The sequence below is a fragment of the Leuciscus leuciscus genome (assembly GCF_965113295.1).
Source record: "Leuciscus leuciscus genome assembly, chromosome: 2".
Taxonomy (NCBI): domain Eukaryota; kingdom Metazoa; phylum Chordata; class Actinopteri; order Cypriniformes; family Leuciscidae; genus Leuciscus; species Leuciscus leuciscus.
The window spans coordinates 1,635,990-1,656,022 of record NC_138726.1 but is presented as its reverse complement, the minus strand read 5'-3'; the positions used below and the strand labels follow the sequence as shown (position 1 = coordinate 1,656,022).

The 20,033-nt window shown below is 40.1% G+C and overlaps 1 protein-coding gene across 1 annotated transcript; it reads right to left on the bottom strand.

The window, feature by feature from the left end:
• Positions 1–4,504: 4,504 nt before the first annotated feature.
• Positions 4,505–19,717, bottom strand: LOC309492124 (cadherin-1-like). The gene is made up of 12 exons (XM_082160969.1): positions 19,661–19,717; positions 12,904–13,018; positions 11,753–12,009; positions 7,341–7,481; positions 7,054–7,209; positions 6,346–6,490; positions 6,069–6,244; positions 5,858–5,986; positions 5,466–5,651; positions 5,140–5,384; positions 4,703–4,848; positions 4,505–4,631 (listed from the first exon to the last, which is right to left on the bottom strand). Exons 1-12 carry the CDS (start codon positions 19,700–19,702, stop codon positions 4,555–4,557), a joined length of 1,815 nt encoding a protein of 604 aa, XP_082017095.1. The 5' UTR covers positions 19,703–19,717; the 3' UTR covers positions 4,505–4,554.
• Positions 19,718–20,033: the final 316 nt, after the last annotated feature.

Sequence of the window (20,033 nt, the reverse complement as noted above, 5' to 3'; positions counted from 1 at the left end):
AAATAAGGGATGCTGTTCTGAGTCGGTGCAGCTCTGAGTATGGCTTTGACACTTGCTCTTACTCTAGAAATCGCAGCGCAGTGCGAATGTGTTGAACTGCAGATGGCGGCGTTGCACATTTCTCCAGAGACGGAAGTGAAAGAGACGGTGAGTCTGGTATCCAGAAAAGGAGTGAGAGATCAGAAAAAAAGAATGTAATGTAGTAAAGGTAATGCTGATTCAAACAAAACCTGCTACAGATGCGGACAGACAGGTCATTTTGCAAAAGATTATAAATGTCCCGCACGTGGAAAATCATGCAGAAAGTGCAATGGAAGAGATCATTTTGCAAAAATGTGTAAAACAAAGGAAAGTGTGAGACAGACAGTGAAAAGAGTTGAATCAGATGTGAAAAATCAAGACTTTGTATTTGTTGTAAGAGAAGAGAGCAACATGGACAGAATAACGTTCTCAGTTGGAGGTGTCAGACTACCCATGTTAGTTGACTCAGGAGCAACAAGCAACATAGTGGATGAAGGAACGTGGGAAATGCTTAAAGGAAAAAAGATAAAATGCAGTTCTGCCAAATCAGACAAAAAACTATATGCATACTCATCAAGTGAACCCCTACCAGTGAAAGGAATTTTCTGGTGTGAGGTCGGAATCGGAAAACGCAGCACAACAACTGAATTTACAGTTATTTGCGGGAGAGGGGAGCCACTGCTCGGAAAAGACACAGCAGTTAAATTAGGAGTGCTGAGGATTGGAGCTAATGTTGCAGTGGTGAGCGATGTGAAGTCCATGATCCGCCAGAAGTACCCCAAATTATTCTGTGGAGTAGGCAAACTAAATACAAAACAAATTAGCCTACACATAGACAGCACAGTGACGCCAGTTGCACAGCCCCTTAGACGCGTTCCGTTCCACCTCAGAGAGGCTGTTGAGGAAAAAATCCTTGGGTAAACCCAGTTGTCATTGTACCCAAAGCGAATGGGGAAATAAGGATGTGTTTGGACATGAGACAAGCAAACACGGAAATCATTCGTGGGCGGTTCCCGATCCCCACAGTGGATGAACTGTTGCAAGGAATGAATGGGTCAGTCGTTTTCAGCAAACTAGACCTGAAATGGGGGTACCATCAGCTGGAATTGACCCCAGAATCAAGAGACATCACCACGTTCGCTGTTCATAATGGTATATATAGGTTCAAAAGACTGGTGTTTGGAATGTCATCAGCTAGTGAGCAGTACCAGCATGAAATAGCCACTGTTCTAGCTGGCATCGAAGGAGTAGAGAACATATCAGATTACATCATCATCCATGCACCTGACAAAGAGACTCATGAGAAAAGAATGCATGCAGTACTAAAGAGACTGGAAAGCTGCGGCTTGACTCTGAATGTAGAGAAGTGCCAGTTTAACATGGACAAATTGGTGTTTATGGGCATGCTGCTGTCAGTGAAAGGCATAGAGGGTAACGGCAGAGAGGGTGAGAGCAGTTGTGGAGGCAAGAGAGCCTGAAAACGTTTCAGAGGTGAGAAGTTTCCTCGGTTTAGCTGGCTATAGTAGCCGTTTCATACCTCAGTTTGCGAGCATCTCAGAACCTCTGCGCAGACTGACAAAGAAAGACACCAAATTTCATTTCGGAACTGATCAGAAGAAAGCTTTCAAAACTCTCAAAGATAAGTTGGCCGAGGCAACAACACTGGCTTACTTCGACAAGGATGCACCACCAAAAGTCATTGCTGATGGTGGACCAAAAGGCGTTGGAGCAGTACTAGTTCAGGAACAACGAGAAGGAATGGTTCCTGTCTGCTATGTGAGCAGGAGCTTGACAGAGTTCGAACAAAGGTATTCACAAACTGAGCGCGAAGCACTTGCTCTGGTGTGGGCATGTGAACGATTGCACCCTTATGTTTATGGTCGGAAGTTTGATCTCGTCACAGACCACAAAGCATTGGAAGCAATTTATAGCCCTCGCTCAAAACCATGCGCACGAATCGAAAGGTGGGTCTTGAGATTACAGCCTTATGACTTCCGGGTGATTCATATACCTGGGACACACAACATTGCAGATCCTCTGTCACGTCTGCTGGGCCCATCAGCCAAAGGTGAGATGCACACACATAAAGTAGAGGAATATGTGCGGTTTATAGCAGTTTGTGCAACACCCAGCGCCCTCACAACCAAGGAAGTCGAGCAGATCTCAGCAAATGATGTGGAATTACAGAGACTGAGAACTGCTATTCAAACAGGTTGTTTTGATGACTGTTCTGCATACAGACATATTGCAGGTGAGCTATGTGTCATTGGCCAAATAATACTCAGGGGAACAAGAATTGTTTTGCCACAGTCGCTGCGAGGAAGAGCATTACAGTTGGCACATGAGGGCCATCTTGGTGTGGTAGGAACAAAACAATACCTGAGAACAAAGGTTTGGTGGCCTGGAATGGACAGGGCCGCAGAAAGACTTGTGAGGACATGTCACGGTTGTCAGTTGGTAGCGAAACCAGATGTTCCTGAACCACTGTCGCCCACAGTGATGCCTGAAGGGCCATGGCAAAACTTAGCCACAGATTTACTTGATCCTTTACCGGATGGACATTCGATTCTGGTTGTTGTCGACTATTACAGCAGGTACTATGAATATGCAATCCTCAAGTCAACAACGGCGGAAAAAGTGATCGACCGTTTGGAAGACATTTTCAGTCGGCACGGACTTCCTTTAACAATCAGGTCAGATTGTGGCCCACAATTCAAGTCCAGTCTGTTTCAGGCTTTTTGTCAGGAGAACGGAATACACCATATCAAAACAACTCCAAAGTGGGCGCAAGCAAATGGAGAAGTGGAAAGACAAAATGCATCACTGATGAAACGAGTACGGATTGCCCAAGCTGAGGGCCAGGATTGGAAAAAAGAGCTACGCAAATATGTGACTGTCTACAGGTCCATACAACATGCCACAACGGGCAAAAGCCCCGTAGAACTTCTTTTTCAGAGGAAGATCAGAGGAAAGTTACCAGACATCACAACTCCACACAGTGACCTTGAAGCTCGAGACAAAGACGCAGAGCAGAAAGGAAAAGCCAAGATATACACAGACCACAGACAAGGCGCTAAGACATCAGACATAGAGGTTGGAGATTAAGTACTTGTGAAACAGGATAAAACAGACAAATTAACAACAACATTTCACAGCACTCCTCACAAGGTTGTAAGCAGAGAAGGTAACAGCGTTGTCGTTCAGTCACCCACTGGAGCAAAGTATGCATGGAATATAACATTTGTCAAGAAGTTTCTGTCTGCGGAAACACCAACATTGGATGGTGAAATGATATGTGCTCAAGAGCCGAGTTATGATAAAGAGCAAAAGGGAAGTTCAGAGGAATGCAAAGAGAACTGTGAAACATTTCAGAGAGAGGAACAGATTTCTAAACCTTGCAGACCCCAGAGACTAATCAGATTGCCTGAAAGGTTTAGAGACTATGTTGTTGAGTGACTGATAAAAGCTAGGTTATGTAAGAAGGAAAACAAGTAAAAATCAGATTAAGAGTTATGTTGTGGTGTGGTGCACCTGTTCAGAAAGCATTGCTGATGTTCTATTAAGATGTACAGAGTTACATGTACTTTGAATGTTCTGAACTGTCTTAAGTTGTAAGAAAATGTGACTGAGAACTTGTTTAGTTGGGGTAAGTTCATATTCAAGTAGAGGGGGGATGTTGTGTATTGATGTGACGTCATCAACGTCATTATGTACAAAGTTGAGATAAAGGATGGATGAAGTTAAATCTGGTGTATGTGTGGTTCGATCCGAAATAACTAGAAAGGTTACAACAGAATGTAACTCTACACCCTTGCCTCATTTAGTATACGCGGTTCTATGAATATGCTAATTAGCCCCGCCTCCACTCACGCCAGCTCACAGATTCACTCGGCTAACTTACTGAGGTTAATGCAGCACAATGGTATCGCTATTTACAACGTCGGACACATAACGGTAATTAATATGATTAGCCTTTTGCTTTACTCTATGCTATCAAAAAGCTAATAATGTGTTGCTAATGTTACACAAACCATGTTACCGTTCACCATCTCAGACTCAGACAGCTGTCTTTTAAAAATCAGCATCCTTACAAACGCTTTGAACAAAGGCATATAGTTCATCATATCATCGTAATATACATCATATATATATATATATATATATATAATTCACCTGCTATATTGCTTAAAGTACCCGATTTTTCATATCAACAGAAAAATATGCCAGTGTAACCTGGCTTCTCTTGAGACTGCCCTGCTTCACGTCATTGTAATGATATGCTAAAGCCTGCCCGCATGTTGATCTGATTGGTTCATGGTAGTTTGTGATGTCAGAAACACAGACGATTTCGTACTGTGTTTTTGAGACTGTCTTTGGTTCACTGCAGTTTTTTAAGGAGAAAATACTCAGCAATGGTGTCGACTTATTTATTTACACATGGTTTGTCTTAAAGCATATTAAAAACACCACATAGACACAAACAACATTAAAAGCTGGATTTTCACTACAGGGGGACAATTATTGATAGATGAATCATTTCAGACAGAATGTATTGCTTGAATCCTCCAATTCAATTACCAGGGTTCCTGTGCCAGTTGCTGGAGCTTCACCTGCACACAAGCACAGACATCAGAAAAAGGCCAGCAAGAATTCTCCTCTTAAAAAAGGAAACACAAATTACCATCATTATCCACGGCCAAAATGATAGCTCTGTATTTGCCATCTTTGACAAAGGGAGATTCTCTATCCATAAGGCTCTTGACTTTAATAACTCCAGTGTCTGGAGTAACACTCAGCCAGCCGGCAGGATCACTGCCTATGTTATACCTGGAAGGAACCAAACATACAGGTTAAAACTAGAAATCTTCAGCAAGAACAACTTAAGTCTTGCCTGGTGGTTTAAAAACATTTGAAGTTCAAAGGATATACAGGCATGATATGATTTGAATTCTGCATATGAGAGATTTGACATCTGCCTAGTGAGGCAAAAAATTATAATAATTATATCATTAAATAGTTAAAATGTAATTATATAAATATATAATAACATTCGGTTTAAGATCTAGAAATCTGTAAAGAAATCAGTCAGAATTTTCAAATGGAATAATGAAATCTTACGTTATCTTCTGTGGTTTTCCAGTGTCTGGATCAGTGGCTTTATAAGTAACGAATTCACTATCAACTGGTGAATATTCAGGTTTGTTAATAACCTTCTCCTTTGGATTAAACTCTGGAGGCTCATTCACATCTTCTACATTCACCGTGACTGTGGCAGTGGAAGTGGCCAAAGAACCGACAAATGGATCATCGTTCTCAACAATCACAGACAGAATGAATTGCTTGTTCTTCTCAAAGTCCAGGGGCTGAATGGAAAAGAAAGCGTCTTTTACTAAAGGAACATGATCATGAATTCCCTGTGGAAACACATGAGCAACACACAGTACCTTTACAGTGGTGATGATGCCCTCTAGCTGGCTGGGTCCAGTACTGACACTGAAAAACCCACTCTTGTCACCGCCAATAATCTTATATTTGGTTGACCAGGCAGGAGATCCAGGTTCATCTCCATCAGTAACTGTAAGTCTGGCCACTTCAGCCCCTACTTTATTCTCTGGGACAGATACAGTGTGCTAAAAAATAGAGATGTATGGTGTACATAAGTATTAATAAAGTTAAAATTAAAGAATTTGTTTATAAAATGCTTATTATAGCTTTCTGGATGTATTCATGAAACTACTGCGGAAAAAAAGACACCTACATCTTGGATGCCCTTGAGGTAAGCTAAAACATACCAAAATTTAATTTCAAAGTCAACTATTCCTTTAATATACATTACCGTGGTTTGCTCAAACTGAGGTGCGTTATCATTGCTGTCAGTCACAGTAATAACAGCTGTGCCAGTGGTTGAATGACCTTCTCCAGCCCCGTCAGTAGCCGTAATTAACACAGTATATCTGGACCATTTCTGAAAAGAAAGATGTTTTCAGGTGAGTTTGTTTACATTTAATTATTCTTCACCAATGTGAGATCCAGTCATCATTTCTCACCTCTCTCTCCAAGCCTAAAGCATTCACACGAATTCCTCCGGTAACAGAGTTGATTGTAAACAGGTTTGGTTTTGGCAATTCTGGATCTTGCTTGACGATTGAGTAACTGATAACACCATTGTCAGTAAGCTCTATATCATCTGCATCAGTGGCTGTGACTGTCATAAACTCATGACCTTCAGTGAGAGAAGAAGAAAGACTGATTCGGTGAAACTGAAGAGGCATTTGGGGAAAAAACTGCTAAACATTTCATTGAGAAACTGCATCATACACCTACCTATACCAGCAGCTTCAGTAACACTTCCATTGAATGGATTTTGAGTAAAAACAGGCTTATTATCATTTTGGTCCATCACATTTACAATAATTTCCATTGCCGTTTCTACAATATTCACATCAACTCCAGTAGAATGAACTACAAGCTAAAGACAGGAGAAGAGATACAGGCATGTTAAAGGTGCATTGTGTAATATTTATGAGGATCTGTTGACAAAAATGCATTATAATATACATAAATAACTATGTTTTGAGTGTTCTATAAAGACCTTACAAAATTAACCGTTATGTTTTTATCACCTTAGAATGAGCCATTTCTATCTACATACACTGCGGGACCCCTTACACGTTAAGTCACCATTTTGCGTCACCATATTTCTACAGTAGAAAACTTAAACGGGCATTGGTTGCAATTCACAACCGAACTGCTAGATGCCGCTAAAATCTACACACTGCACCTAAACACAAATAAATTAGATTAGTAGTTTGTTTTTGTTTTTTCATGTCTGTTAGCTTTGATACGTCAATATGCAAGTGTAGTTATGACTTAAATGTTAATTACAATAAATGTACAGTATCTTCAAACATGAAAAGTAAACTGTGTGTCAAGCTATTTCACAAGGCCTTTTTTCTTTATACTTTTTTATCTTAGCTTTCAAAGAACTAAGAACGAGCAGATAATCCAATGCTGAAATGCACTAAAACGTACTCTGTATGAAGCTTTTTTTCCTCTGTCGAGTGGCCGAGTCACAAACAGATTCCCTGATAATATTTCTATAAAAAAAGTCCCCTTAGGCTCCAGATCCGCTCCTTCACCTGTGATCCTGAATTGCATCGTAGCTTCCTTATCAAAGTCTGACTTTATCTAAATACAGAAAGCAATAAAATACAATAACAGAACATGTTAATAAGAGACAATAACAAAAGTTGTCAATGACAGACAAATCTTTTTCTCGTCCATCTAATTTTAACATTCCCTTCATGACTTTCTCTCACCTGGTGCAGTTTCTGTGGGAAAGGACCACTGCTATTCTCAAGTATAAAGAATGGAGGAATAACCCAACCTCTCTTTGCTCTCTTTAGACCCGTTGAAGACTTTGGAAACATCAGAACCAGATCATCAGCGGGAGATTCCATCTGAAAATGTTAGTAAAAGACAATGAGCAACAAAACATTTTTGTTTACAGTTAAACACAGCACACAATCCATCAAATATCTGGATAATTGCATCTTTAGAATCAGAATGAACTTTATTGCCAAGTATGCTTACAACACAAGGAGTTTGTATTCATGACAGAAGCTTCCAGTGCACAGACAGAAAGACACAGATAACAAAAATAATATATATATATATATAAAATTAGTGCTGTTAGCGAGAACGCATGTGATTAATTTAAAAACCCTTAACACGTTAAAATAATTTAACACAATTAACGAAAATAACTTGCGTGAAGTACGCCATTAATGTAATTTTCGTCACACAGTTAGATCACACTGAGCATCTACAAGTGTCTGTAACCCTGGTAAGAGGAAATTTCCCCGATTCTGCATCTCTGTTTGCAATCAGATCATTTTAAACCGTTAAACTCTGTGAAAGTTTTCAGTGATCCAGTAATCAAATTCATTCAAATAATCAGTCCAAAACAGCGCTAATGTAAAGAAGGCCAGGCTGATTACATCAGAGATATCAGAGAGAATAGAGACTCACATTGTGCTTTTAGTGTATTATTCATTCCAGTGTGAGCTTTGCTTAAACACATGAGCTCTGTCATATTCTGTGATTGTTTCTGAAGAGCAGTTTTGGTGACGTACAGGAGTCGTATAGTAAGTGTGTGAGAGTCTGTTATATTGATGCACAAACAACAAACTGTGTATGTGTGCTCTCGATCACCGATCGCATGCTGCATTTCTGTACAGACACATTTCAGTTTACACACACACACTCAGGATAATGTTTGATTTGTCATGTCTACGTTGCTGTGTTTAGTAATTGTACGTTTATGCAGTCAAGGAGTTTGATTTAGGCATTTTTTGGCTTCTCCATGTGGTCCTGTTCGGTATCATTTAAAATGAAAACAAGCTCTTTGTTGTTGCTCTGTGCACATATTATATACTTTTTAGATTGTGTTGGTTTTTTAAAAAAAATACTCAGTTAACTCTTTTGAAGAAATTTTAAACAAAGTTAAACCATATATAGTTTTAGAGTTTTTAACCAAAAATAAATTGTAAAAACCTGAAACAATTTTACCATGAATTTCTCACCATGGAAATATCCACAGTGTAACTAGGTCCACTGAAGCAAGCGTATGTAGAACCCAAATGCAGTTTAATGAAAATCAGAATCAGACATAGAAACAAAAGAACATGGCAAGGCGTGGCGAAAACAATCTCAGAAACATGAACTTACTTAGTGGTTACATCAGCAATACAAGACCCCGACACATGGCAAACATGAGGGCTTAAATACACACAAGACTAATGACTAGACAAGGGACACCTGTGAACAATGATCAAACAATCAGACAATAAACTCATGACAAGACACATGGCAGGATCACATGACTACAAGGGATCACATGACAGACAAGGAAGCAAACATGACAAGAACAAAACCAGACCAAAACCGTGACACACAGAAGCGTTAAAAACAAACAAACAAACAAACTGTATTTTTGATCAAATAAATGCAGCCTTAGTGAAAATAAAAGACTTCTTAAAAAAAAATTTGTAAAAAAATTATTCCAAACTTTTGAATGGTAGTGTATGTGTGGTGGAAATCGTAGTATACGTGGAATAATTGTCTGTTGAGTTATTGAAAATGAACTTCAGGTGGGCCAACACCAGTCTTTAAAATGAATTCATGACCGCAGACGTTAAAACAACAGGTCTGTAGTCATTCAGTTAGTCCTGTGATTTAGGAATTTATTTGGGATGGGGATGATTGTGGGACAGTTGAAGCCAGTGATCTGGTGAAGATCTTTGTAAAGATAGGGGCCAGCTGGTCAGCACAGGATTTCAGACAGGCTAGTGAAACACCTGTTCATCATATAAAGCAACTGTGTCGCTTCAGAAAATGTGGACTAATCTCTTCATGAACTTTTTGAAGCAATATAGTGGTAGTTGCATGGACTGTCAATGGAGGGACAGAAAGCTCTCAGATTTCATTTAAAATATCTTCTCTTGTGTTTCGAATATGAACGAAAGTCTTACAGGTTTGGAACGACATAAGCGTGAGTAACTGAAATTATTTTTTCTTTCATTTTTGGGTGAAATCGAGCGCAGCGTTAGTTCAGACAGGCCACGTAGACATAGGCTGCGATCAGCTGACGCGGTCAGCGTCAAATCGCTCCAACCACTACCGTTCTCCTATTAGACCAGGAGGATATACGTGATACTACTGCTCGGTAAGCTCAAACTGCTCGCAACCCTCCCGCCCTCACCACTATAAGCATCAAGCATATTTCTGTGCACCTTCTGGCTGTCGTCTCTTTGTTTCAGATTACCAAGGCTTTCAAGTCCTAGCTGTCACGGACAACATCGCCGAGAGACAGTCATCCTCATAGCCAAGCTACATTATAGACGTCCAGGGATTTACTGCTACGTCTACATGTTAAAACTGTTTTACTTTAAAGACATTACTAAAGTGTCTTAATCATCTGTATATCACTCAAGCTGATGGTTCTATGGGGGGTTAATGCTAAAGCTCTGTATGTCATTAATTATGGAGTAAGAACCCCCATAAGGAACCATACCGCCAAAGATAAATTGTGTTTAATAAACCCAAGTAACTTGCCAAAGTGGTCTAGTTTGAACTAACTTTTGAACTAAGATTTACAAGTTGTTATAATTTATCAAGCACATTTTCTTTCCATTTTCTATAACCAGAAAGAAGAAGAGGAGTGAAAGGATGAATGGTGGTGGAAGGGTAGGGATGCAAAACAGAGGAAGAGATAGAAGAGGCCAATAACATTTTCAATTAAATAATGGCCACTATTATGTTCTCAATCATGGCCTTACTGTAATGCTGGGTGTACTCTTTGGGCCCTATCTTGCACACAGCGCAATTGACTTTGTACAGCGACGCATGTATCATTCCTATTTTGCACCCGCGCACAGCGGCCTTTTCCCTCCACAGACGCACGTCGGTTAACTAAGAAATACACTTGCGCTCCCGGGGGGCGGTTCAGCGCAAAGAGGAGGCGTGTTCCGGCGCAAACGTTCCCTCATGCTATTTTGCAGGTTTAGAAAATAATTCCGCCATTAACCGAAAAAAACTAGTTTAAAGTCAGTGGCGCGTTGCGCATGTTATTCATATGCTATTTTAAGGGCGCATGCTTGGCCATAATCAATGTAGCGTGTGCACAACGCGCATACACTTTGATTCTCTCACACAGAAGCAGCCGTTTTCATTTTATCAAATCATACATTATTACGATAGATAGATAGATAGATAGATAGATAGATAGATAGATAGATAGATAGATAGATAGATAGATAGATAGTTTATTATAAAAGCATGCATCTAGCTTACACATTTACCCAAATGATCATACACCTGTTTAACCGAAGCTATTTTGGGTGTGTTTCTCCATCACCAACGTCATTTCTCTGTCTTTTACGGCCCTGACGAGAACGTCGGTCTCCTCGGCTGTGAACCGCTCCTGGCGCGCGTCTGGCAAATCCGCCGTTATAATAGGAATCTGCTATAGAACAAGAGCGCCTGCTCTTAAAGGGAACGTGAGATGTCGCTCTGATTGGTTTATTTCACGTTACGCCCAAACCACACCTATGAATAATGAAGCTACTTCAGACCAACCCATTTTAGATTTGCGTCGGGCGCAAGAGGCATTTATCTCGCCGGTATAATAGCAACAGCGCCCAAGACCCGCCCACAAAGTTACTTGCGTTTTGCGCTTGATACTTGCATTTCAGATCGTTAAAATAGGGCCCTTTGTGCGTTTTTGCCGTTCGTTTGCACGACAACGGTATTTTGGGTGCCTGAAAATGCAAAAGTTTTGAAAAAAAGTTTCAAAGTGCACGTTTTTGAAAACGGTCTCCTTGTAAACAACAAAAACGCGAATCTCTGAAGACGATGACGTCATGCCACATGCGCATTATTTGTTCAGTCTATAGTGTTTTATCGCCATATAATGGCCTAGCAGCAGAATACAGGGTTTTTAATCGTTTTAGCGGATCCATGTGAATGGGGAAGGGAAAACGTATCCATTTTAAACATATCGTTGTCGTTTAAACATACCCTTATATACATAAGATAACAAAGGGCTAATGAGGAACAGGTGTGAGTAATGAATCACTATGGCAACAAACAAAGCAGCAATGTAAACAAAAGCAAACAGGACAGGCTTGTACTGTACTGACAGTGGTTTCTGGAAGGAACTTGTTTGTACCTGTGGAGAGGAGAGGTTCATGACCGTGTCCATGTGATGGTCCTCATGATGATGATGGACACGCTCAACTCTGACAGATACCGTGTGCTTCTTGCCACTGGAGTCCCAAGCGTCCACAGAAAACACCTTGTGGCCTTCATGAAGAGTCACTCGTCTCTTCAGTGTTACAGTCCCATCCGTGTCCACATCAAAACCCTTGTCAGAGGACTGGAAGAGCGTTCTTGTTCTTGTTCTTCCATCGCATGCATTAAAAATGACTGTCAGAAAAAGAGATTCAATTGGCACAATAAAGCATCTTGTCACGTATGTAAACCTGGAGTGGGGAACAAGATCACACTATTCTATTCTATTCTTCTATGATGGTCTAAAATAGTGTTGTCAAAAATACCAGTAGCACAACTTTGCAATTAGTCAGAGAATCAGGGTTAGCAAGTCAATACTTCCTTTTTTAAAACGTAATGATACCAACTTTATCATACCTAGGACAGTGACACAAAACAAAACGTTGCGCTTTTCTAAGCGTGTAAAATGGATAACTATATTGTATGGCGGAATACCATAGCAAGTGCTTGTAAGCACTTCGACTTGGCGCAGTAATATCTTCACTCGTGAAAAATCCTCTCACCGGCCCCCGCTCCCTCTAGTGAAGATATTACTGCGCCAAGTCGAAGTGCTTACAAGCACTTGCTATGGTATTCCGCCATACAATATAGTTATCCATTTTACACGCTTAGAAAAGCGCAACGTTTTGTTTTGTGTCACCGTCCTAGGTCGAGTTACACTACGCGAGTAACTGTATTTAAATAGGGAAAACGTGGAGGTGTTTGGTAGCTTCTCTGCTTGGCCCATATTGAATGAACTGGGCTAAGCTAAGTGCTAACAAAGTTTCGCCGCAAGACAGAGCGATTTAGTGCACGCACTGAGACGAGAGAGGTATGTATCAACTCATCTTAGTTAAGGGAATAACATAGTTTAATATGAAAAAACGGTGGAGTATCCCTTTAAACCGATTGCTGTATTTCACAGTTAAACCTCAGTTAAAAAGATTGCATTGTGTAGAGAGATTATTTAGCCTAATACTAAAAATATTTAAACAAAAACTCCAAAAGTTCAGTTGCCTCAGTGTTTTATTTAAAGAGAACACAGCCTACCTCTTCCTAGTCTTTTTCCTTGGTGAAGGTCATCTCTGTGCACTTTAAAAACCAGCAACTCCGACTCAAAGCCTGGAGAACATGAAGACTCCTCCGCAAATCCACACAAAAGGACCTAATTTGAAACATATTAAATGTTGTAACATTTACACATTTTGAAATTTACATTTGGATTATTTAATCACTTCCAGCACAACAGCAGTATATGTGGGCTGAACTGTGGATCATTTCCCATTATTTTGCCACAAGATGTACACACTAACACTTATAATAACGTTCAGATGCAAGTCATTTATAAGTGGTTATTAATGATGAACTAATCATTTACAAAACATTCATAAATAATTGGCAAGTGAGATACTAACATTTTATGTATGTTTTGTAAATTCCATTACAAGTCATTTACAAGTGATTAGTAAATTATTAACTAATCATTTACAAAACATGACTATGCATTTTATAAATGTTTAATAAATTGTTAATTTTTTTTTTACATTTTTTTTTTATGTTTTGCTCACATCAGGTGCACAGTGGTTAAAGACTCCATGAGTTTCAGAGAAGACAGCTGTCTATACCCTCACCAGTCAGCACTTACACTGCAGTACACACTACACTACACACTACACTACACACTACACACTACACTACACTACACACTACACTACACTACACTACACACTACACTACACTACACACTACACTACACTACAGAAGACAGCTGTCTATACCCTCACCAGTCAGCACTTACACTGCAGTACACACTACACTACACTACACACTACACACTACACTACACACTACACACTACACACTACACTACACTACACTACACACTACACACTACACTACACTACACACTACACTACACACTACACTACACACTACACACTACACACTACACTACACACTACACTACACTACACTACACACTACACTACACTACACTACACACTACACACTACACTACACTACACTACACACTACACACTACACTACACTACACTACACACTACACACTACACTACACTACACTACACACTACACACTACACTACACTACACTACACTACACACTACACTACACTACACACTACACTACACTACACACTACACACTACACACTACACTACACTACACACTACACTACACTACACTACACTACACACTACACTACACACTACACACTACACTACACTACACTACACACTACACACTACACTACACTACACTACACACTACACACTACACTACACTACACTACACACTACACACTACACTACACTACACACTACACTACACTACACACTACACTACACTACACTACACACTACACTACACACTACACTACACTACACACTACACACTACATGTACTGTACTACACTACACTACACTACACTACACACTACACTACACTACACACTACACTACACTACACACTACACACTACACTACACTACACTACACACTACACACTACACTACACACTACACTACACTACACACTACACTACACTACACACTACACACTACACTACACACTACACTACACTACACTACACTACACACTACACACTACACTACACTACACTACACTACACACTACACACTACACTACACTACACTAATAATAATAATAATAATACATTTTATTTCAAAGCGCCTTATCAGGACACCCAAGGACACTGTACAAAGCAGATAAAAACATTAAAAAAGTCAAATAAGTTTAAACCGCGGCAAGACAACAATGAGCTGATATGGGTCAGGTGGAATATGACTGTCTGAACAGAAGAGTTTTGAGTTTGGATTTGAAGAGGTGAAATGAGTCCATAGTACGGAGGTCAGGAGGGAGGGAATTCCAGAGATGGGGAGCAGAGCGACTAAACGCCCTGCTCCCCATTGTGACAAGACGGGCAGGGGGAACGGAAAGCTGGCAGGTATGGGAGGATCGGAGTGAACGGGTCGGGATGTTTAAATGGAGGAGATCTGAGATGTATGGAGGAGCCATGTTATGAACTGCTTTGAAAGTGATGAGAATTATTTTAAAAATGATCCTCTGTTTGATGGGAAGCCAGTGAAGTTGTTGCAGGATGGGAGTGATGTGATGAGAGACGGGGGTCAGAGTAATCAGGCGTGCAGCAGAGTTCTGGAGGAGCTGCAGCTTCTGGAGCGACTTATTGGGGAGACCAAACAGGAGTGAGTTGCAATAATCTATCCGAGATGTGACGAGACTGTGAACCAGAATGGCGGTGGTTTGGGGAGTGAGAGAGGGACGGAGACGAGAGATGTTGCGTAGGTGGAAGTAGGCAGACCGGGTGATGCTATTTATGTGAGACTGGAAAGATAGTGTGCTATCGAGGACGACACCCAGACTCTTAACCTGAGGGGAGGGAAGGACAATTGAGTTATCAATGGCAATGGAAACTTTATTAGTTTTGGAGAGGGTATGAGGTGTGCCTACCAGGAGGACTTCGGTTTTCGAACTGTTCAGTTTGAGAAAGTTGGATGAGAACCAAGAGTGAATTTCTTGGAGACAGAGGGTGAGGGAGGTTGGTGGGAGTGAGGAGGAAGGTTTAGTAGAGAGGTAGAGCTGGGTGTCGTCCGCATAGCAATGGAATTTAATGTTGTGTTTACGGAGGATGTGACCAAGAGGGAGGATGTAGATGATAAAAAGGAGAGGCCCCAATACAGAGCCTTGGGGCACTCCAGCAGAGACGGGGAAGGTAACGGATTTCTGGGATTTGAATTGTATGAACTGTGTGCGATCAGAAATGTATGAAGTAAACCTACACACTACACACTACACACTACACTACACTACACACTACACTACACACTACACTACACACTACACTACACTACACTACACACTACACTACACACTACACACTACACACTACACTACACACTACACACTACACACTACACTACACTACACACTACACACTACACTACACACTACACTACACTACACTACACACTACACTACACTACACTACACTACACACTACACACTACACACTACACTACACTACACTACACACTACACTACACACTACACTACACACTACACTACACTACACACTACACACTACACTACACACTACACTACACACTACACTACACACTACACTACACTACACTACACACTACACTACACTACACACTACACACTACACTACACTACACTACACTACACTACACACTACACTACACACTACACTACACTACACTACACACTACACACTACACTACACACTACACTACACTACACACTACACACTACACTACACTACACTACACTACACACTACACACTACACTACACTACACTACACTACACTACACACTACACACTACACACTACACTACACTACACACTACACTACACTACACACTACACTACACTACACACTACACTACACTACACTACACACTACATGTACTGTACTACACTACACTACACTACACTACACACTACACTACACACTACACTACACACTACATGTACTACACTACACTACACTACACTACACTACACACTACACACTACACTACACTACACTACACACTACACACTACACACTACAGTGTTCAACACCTGTTATAGGTGATGTGTAAATTGTGTTGAACACTGTTACTGACCTGTTACAGATTATCTGTACGTGTATTCAAGGCATTTACAACACTTTCTGCACCCTCTAATTGCTACATACAAACAAAATAAAATTAAAAATAACATAATTTATTATACATTTATGAAACGCATTGACTAATCCATTGTAAATGACTTATAACTGAATATACAAAACATACATACAATAATTAACATATCACTTATTAATCATTTATGAACGCAGTCATGTTTCGTAAATAATTAGTTAATCATTTACTAATCACTTGTAAATGACTTTACATAAATAGACTTTACTAAACATAAAATGTTAGTATATCACTTGCTAATCATTTATGAATGTTTTGTAAATGATTAGTTCATCATTAACTAACCACTTATAAATGACTTACAACTGAACATTATTATAAAGTGTTACCAAATGTATTAAATGACTACATCTTTCAAATTACATGAATTCTTTTGTCAGTCAGACACAACCCGGATCGTGTTGGAGGATTATATGTTTGTGCGGATTATTTTGTCTTGTAAACGAGGCACAGTGTACATGGAGAGTTCACAAATAAACTTTTGTTGACAGATGAAGCGTCATGTCTAGAAAAACTTTCCATTGTAATTTAAATGAATTATAGGCGTTTCATTAGTAAAATGTAAAGTTGCACATTATTGGTGCAGAAACTGCAGAGATTTTATGTATTTGTAAATGAAGCACCACAATCACACACTGGTTACGTCATAACAAAAGTTAACAAAAGTCGGTAACACTTTATTTTACAGTGTCCTTGTTACATATGTTACATGTACTTACCATAGAAATAACAGTAAATGATGTATAATTACATGTAACTGACCCTCAACCAAACCCTAATCCTACCCTAACCCTATAGTAAGTACTAGGGATGTCCCGATCCGATCACGTGATCGGAAATCGGGCCCGATCACGTGTTTTCAGACTCGATCGGAATCGGACGTTACCTCCCGGTCAGGACTCGGATATATATGTATATATATTCTCATTATTTTTTAACACATCTATAGTTATGCGGTGGCACAGAGTTACGTCGGTTTCACACTGCACGCGAGCAGAGCGTAAGCAGCGCAGGAGCAGTGCGTATGGTGAGCAGGAGCAGGACACGCGCGTTTTGCTTTCACACTGGCAGCGTTTGTCACGCGCGGCTGAACCGCGGGTTGTGTAGGCTACAGACAGAGTAGGTTACTCTATAATGGATAAGTTGGCATTGCTTTATTTCGTTTTCAAATACATTTAAGAGAAAAGACTTGTCAAGAAGCTTATTTTATTAATAATTTCATTTAACTTTTGGTTCATCTTTGTTTTTATTGTTCTGGCAACAAGTTTGTTTTTGGACATTTGTTTTCTTTTTAAATTGCTGTTGGTCATTTGATTGACTGTTTAAAACACAATAGATATCATCAATGCACTTTTTGGATAAAACTGCGGTGTATTTTGGCCATGATCAATGCATAGTCACTTTAATTCAGCATAAGCGGCGCAGCAAAAATAGACTCGGCGCCGAAACGATCGCGGCACTGCTGCTCTGCTCTGCTACGCACTGCCGCGCCACCTCTGCGTGCGGTGTGAATGCTCTAATCTGTTAACATGGGCGGCGAAAAAAATACGCGCTGCACGCTCTGCTAAAGGCCAATTTATACTTCTGCGTCGAGTGTACGCCGTAGTGTACGTCGTAGGGTACGCACGTAGGCGACGCCGTCGTGAGCATTTATACTTCTGCGAATGTCTGTGTTGCTCTGCAGTTACACCGCCGAAACGCTAGTTGGCGCGGGTGGGTTTTAATGTTCCAGTTCCACTGTGTTTACATTCCTCGCGGCTGTTTTGAGTTTAGGTTTCTACGAGCAATGGCGACTGAAGGAGTCATACAGATGGCTGTATTTCCGCACTTCTTCAAGCAATCTCTCGGTCACTTGGTCTATTTCCATGGCTCTTCACTGATCTTCGGAATTTAAAAATGGCGGGCGGGCGGTGCAGAGTGCAGAAGATCATTCCGGAAATGGGTAGGAGGAAACGCGATGCTATCCAGCCGACCAATCACAGATCTTGCGGTCCGCGTCGCCGCGACGCGTAGTTACATTTTTGAGGAGGTGCGCGTCAGGGTACGGCGAAGGGTACGACGTATGGTACACGTCAATGCGTATGCTACGCCGTACCTTCTACGCGCACCCGACGCAGAAGTATAAATTGGCCTTAACGCGTGCAGTGTGAAACCGGCGTAAGAGTTAGGAGTGCAGTTCCTAAAAGCACATTACTGGCTTTGCAAACACTGTGGCACTTTTATTTGTTTACATGCCTGCCGGGTATTTTAAGTTGAGGTGCTATTTGTTTATATATTAGACTTTTTTTATATTTACTGTTGCACTAAAGTCCAAAAGTGAAGAATTTATGTTATTTATTACTTGATTGTTCAAGCTACCTCACAGAAGTGCTCTGTTTGTTAACAGAGTTGTTGAATGTTAAAATAAGGTGAATTAAATAAAAAATAAGGAACATCCTGGATCTGTTTTTTCGCTCTTCTTTATTCTTTTTTTAATGTATTATAGAAGTATCGGATCGGGACTCGGTATCGGCAGATACTCAAAATCAAATGACTCGGACTCGGACTCGAGGGCAAAAAAACCTGATCGGGACATCCCTAGTAAGTACATGTAGTTGCTTAATATTACTCAGTACTTAAATATATAATTACACTGTAACAATGACACCTTAAAATAAAGTGAAACCCAAAAGTCTTAAAACATTTGACTCCATATAACAAAAGGAAAAAGGCAGAAGCCTGTTTTGATCAAATCAACCCCTGCAAAATTAAGGTGACTTATAATATAAAAATAACATTGGCGGCAACAATGCAGATGGCATTTTATGTTTCTGTCTTAAACCTTTGGTATTGTTTTTTGGTGGATGTCAAGAAGTTTAGCTTTTTAATTCTAGCTCTAAATTTCATAAAACATATCAAAGAAAGTGCATTTATAATGTCAAATAAAATCAGCTTCTCAAGAAATAAAAATAAATATATATACATATTCTCTGAACATGATTGAGGACAATCACTCAGACATCCAAAGGTTTTGGAAATCGTCTTGGATAAAATCCTACCTTACAGAGGAAAATAATAACTCCCAATCTCCCAATCTTCATTGTCTCGATTCGAAACAAAATGTCTTGAAATGTCCTTCAGGTCCTACTTCATTGTTGGCTTTTTTTCACAGGGGGTTGGAGTGTTAATTGTGTTTGCTGGTCGTGGGTATATTTCCCGTTTTGAGTGTGAACGGTGTCAGATTCAAAAAATTATTAATTTCAAAATGTAAACTAGCTTACTTGAATTTGTCAGTGTATATAAGGTTCATTATATAAGTATTTCACAATTTAGTGCAGTATTTTAATAACATGACTGGAGCCAAAGAGTTCTGTACTATCTTAATAAGGCTGTATCTGTTAACATTATAACATCGAGGGCAGTCACACACTT

Bases quoted from the DNA above. Each gene is read 5' to 3' on its own strand.
- LOC309492124 (XM_082160969.1), bottom strand. From the start codon at position 19,702: ATGAAGATTGGGAGATTGGGAGTTATTATTTTCCTCTGTAAG. The intron at 5,652-5,857 runs GTAATGTATATT...TCTATTTTTTAG, and splicing joins CTCAGTTTGAGCAAACCACG to CACACTGTATCTGTCCCAGA. The intron at 4,632-4,702 runs GTAATTTGTGTT...GCTTGTGTGCAG, and splicing joins TTTGGCCGTGGATAATGATG to GTGAAGCTCCAGCAACTGGC.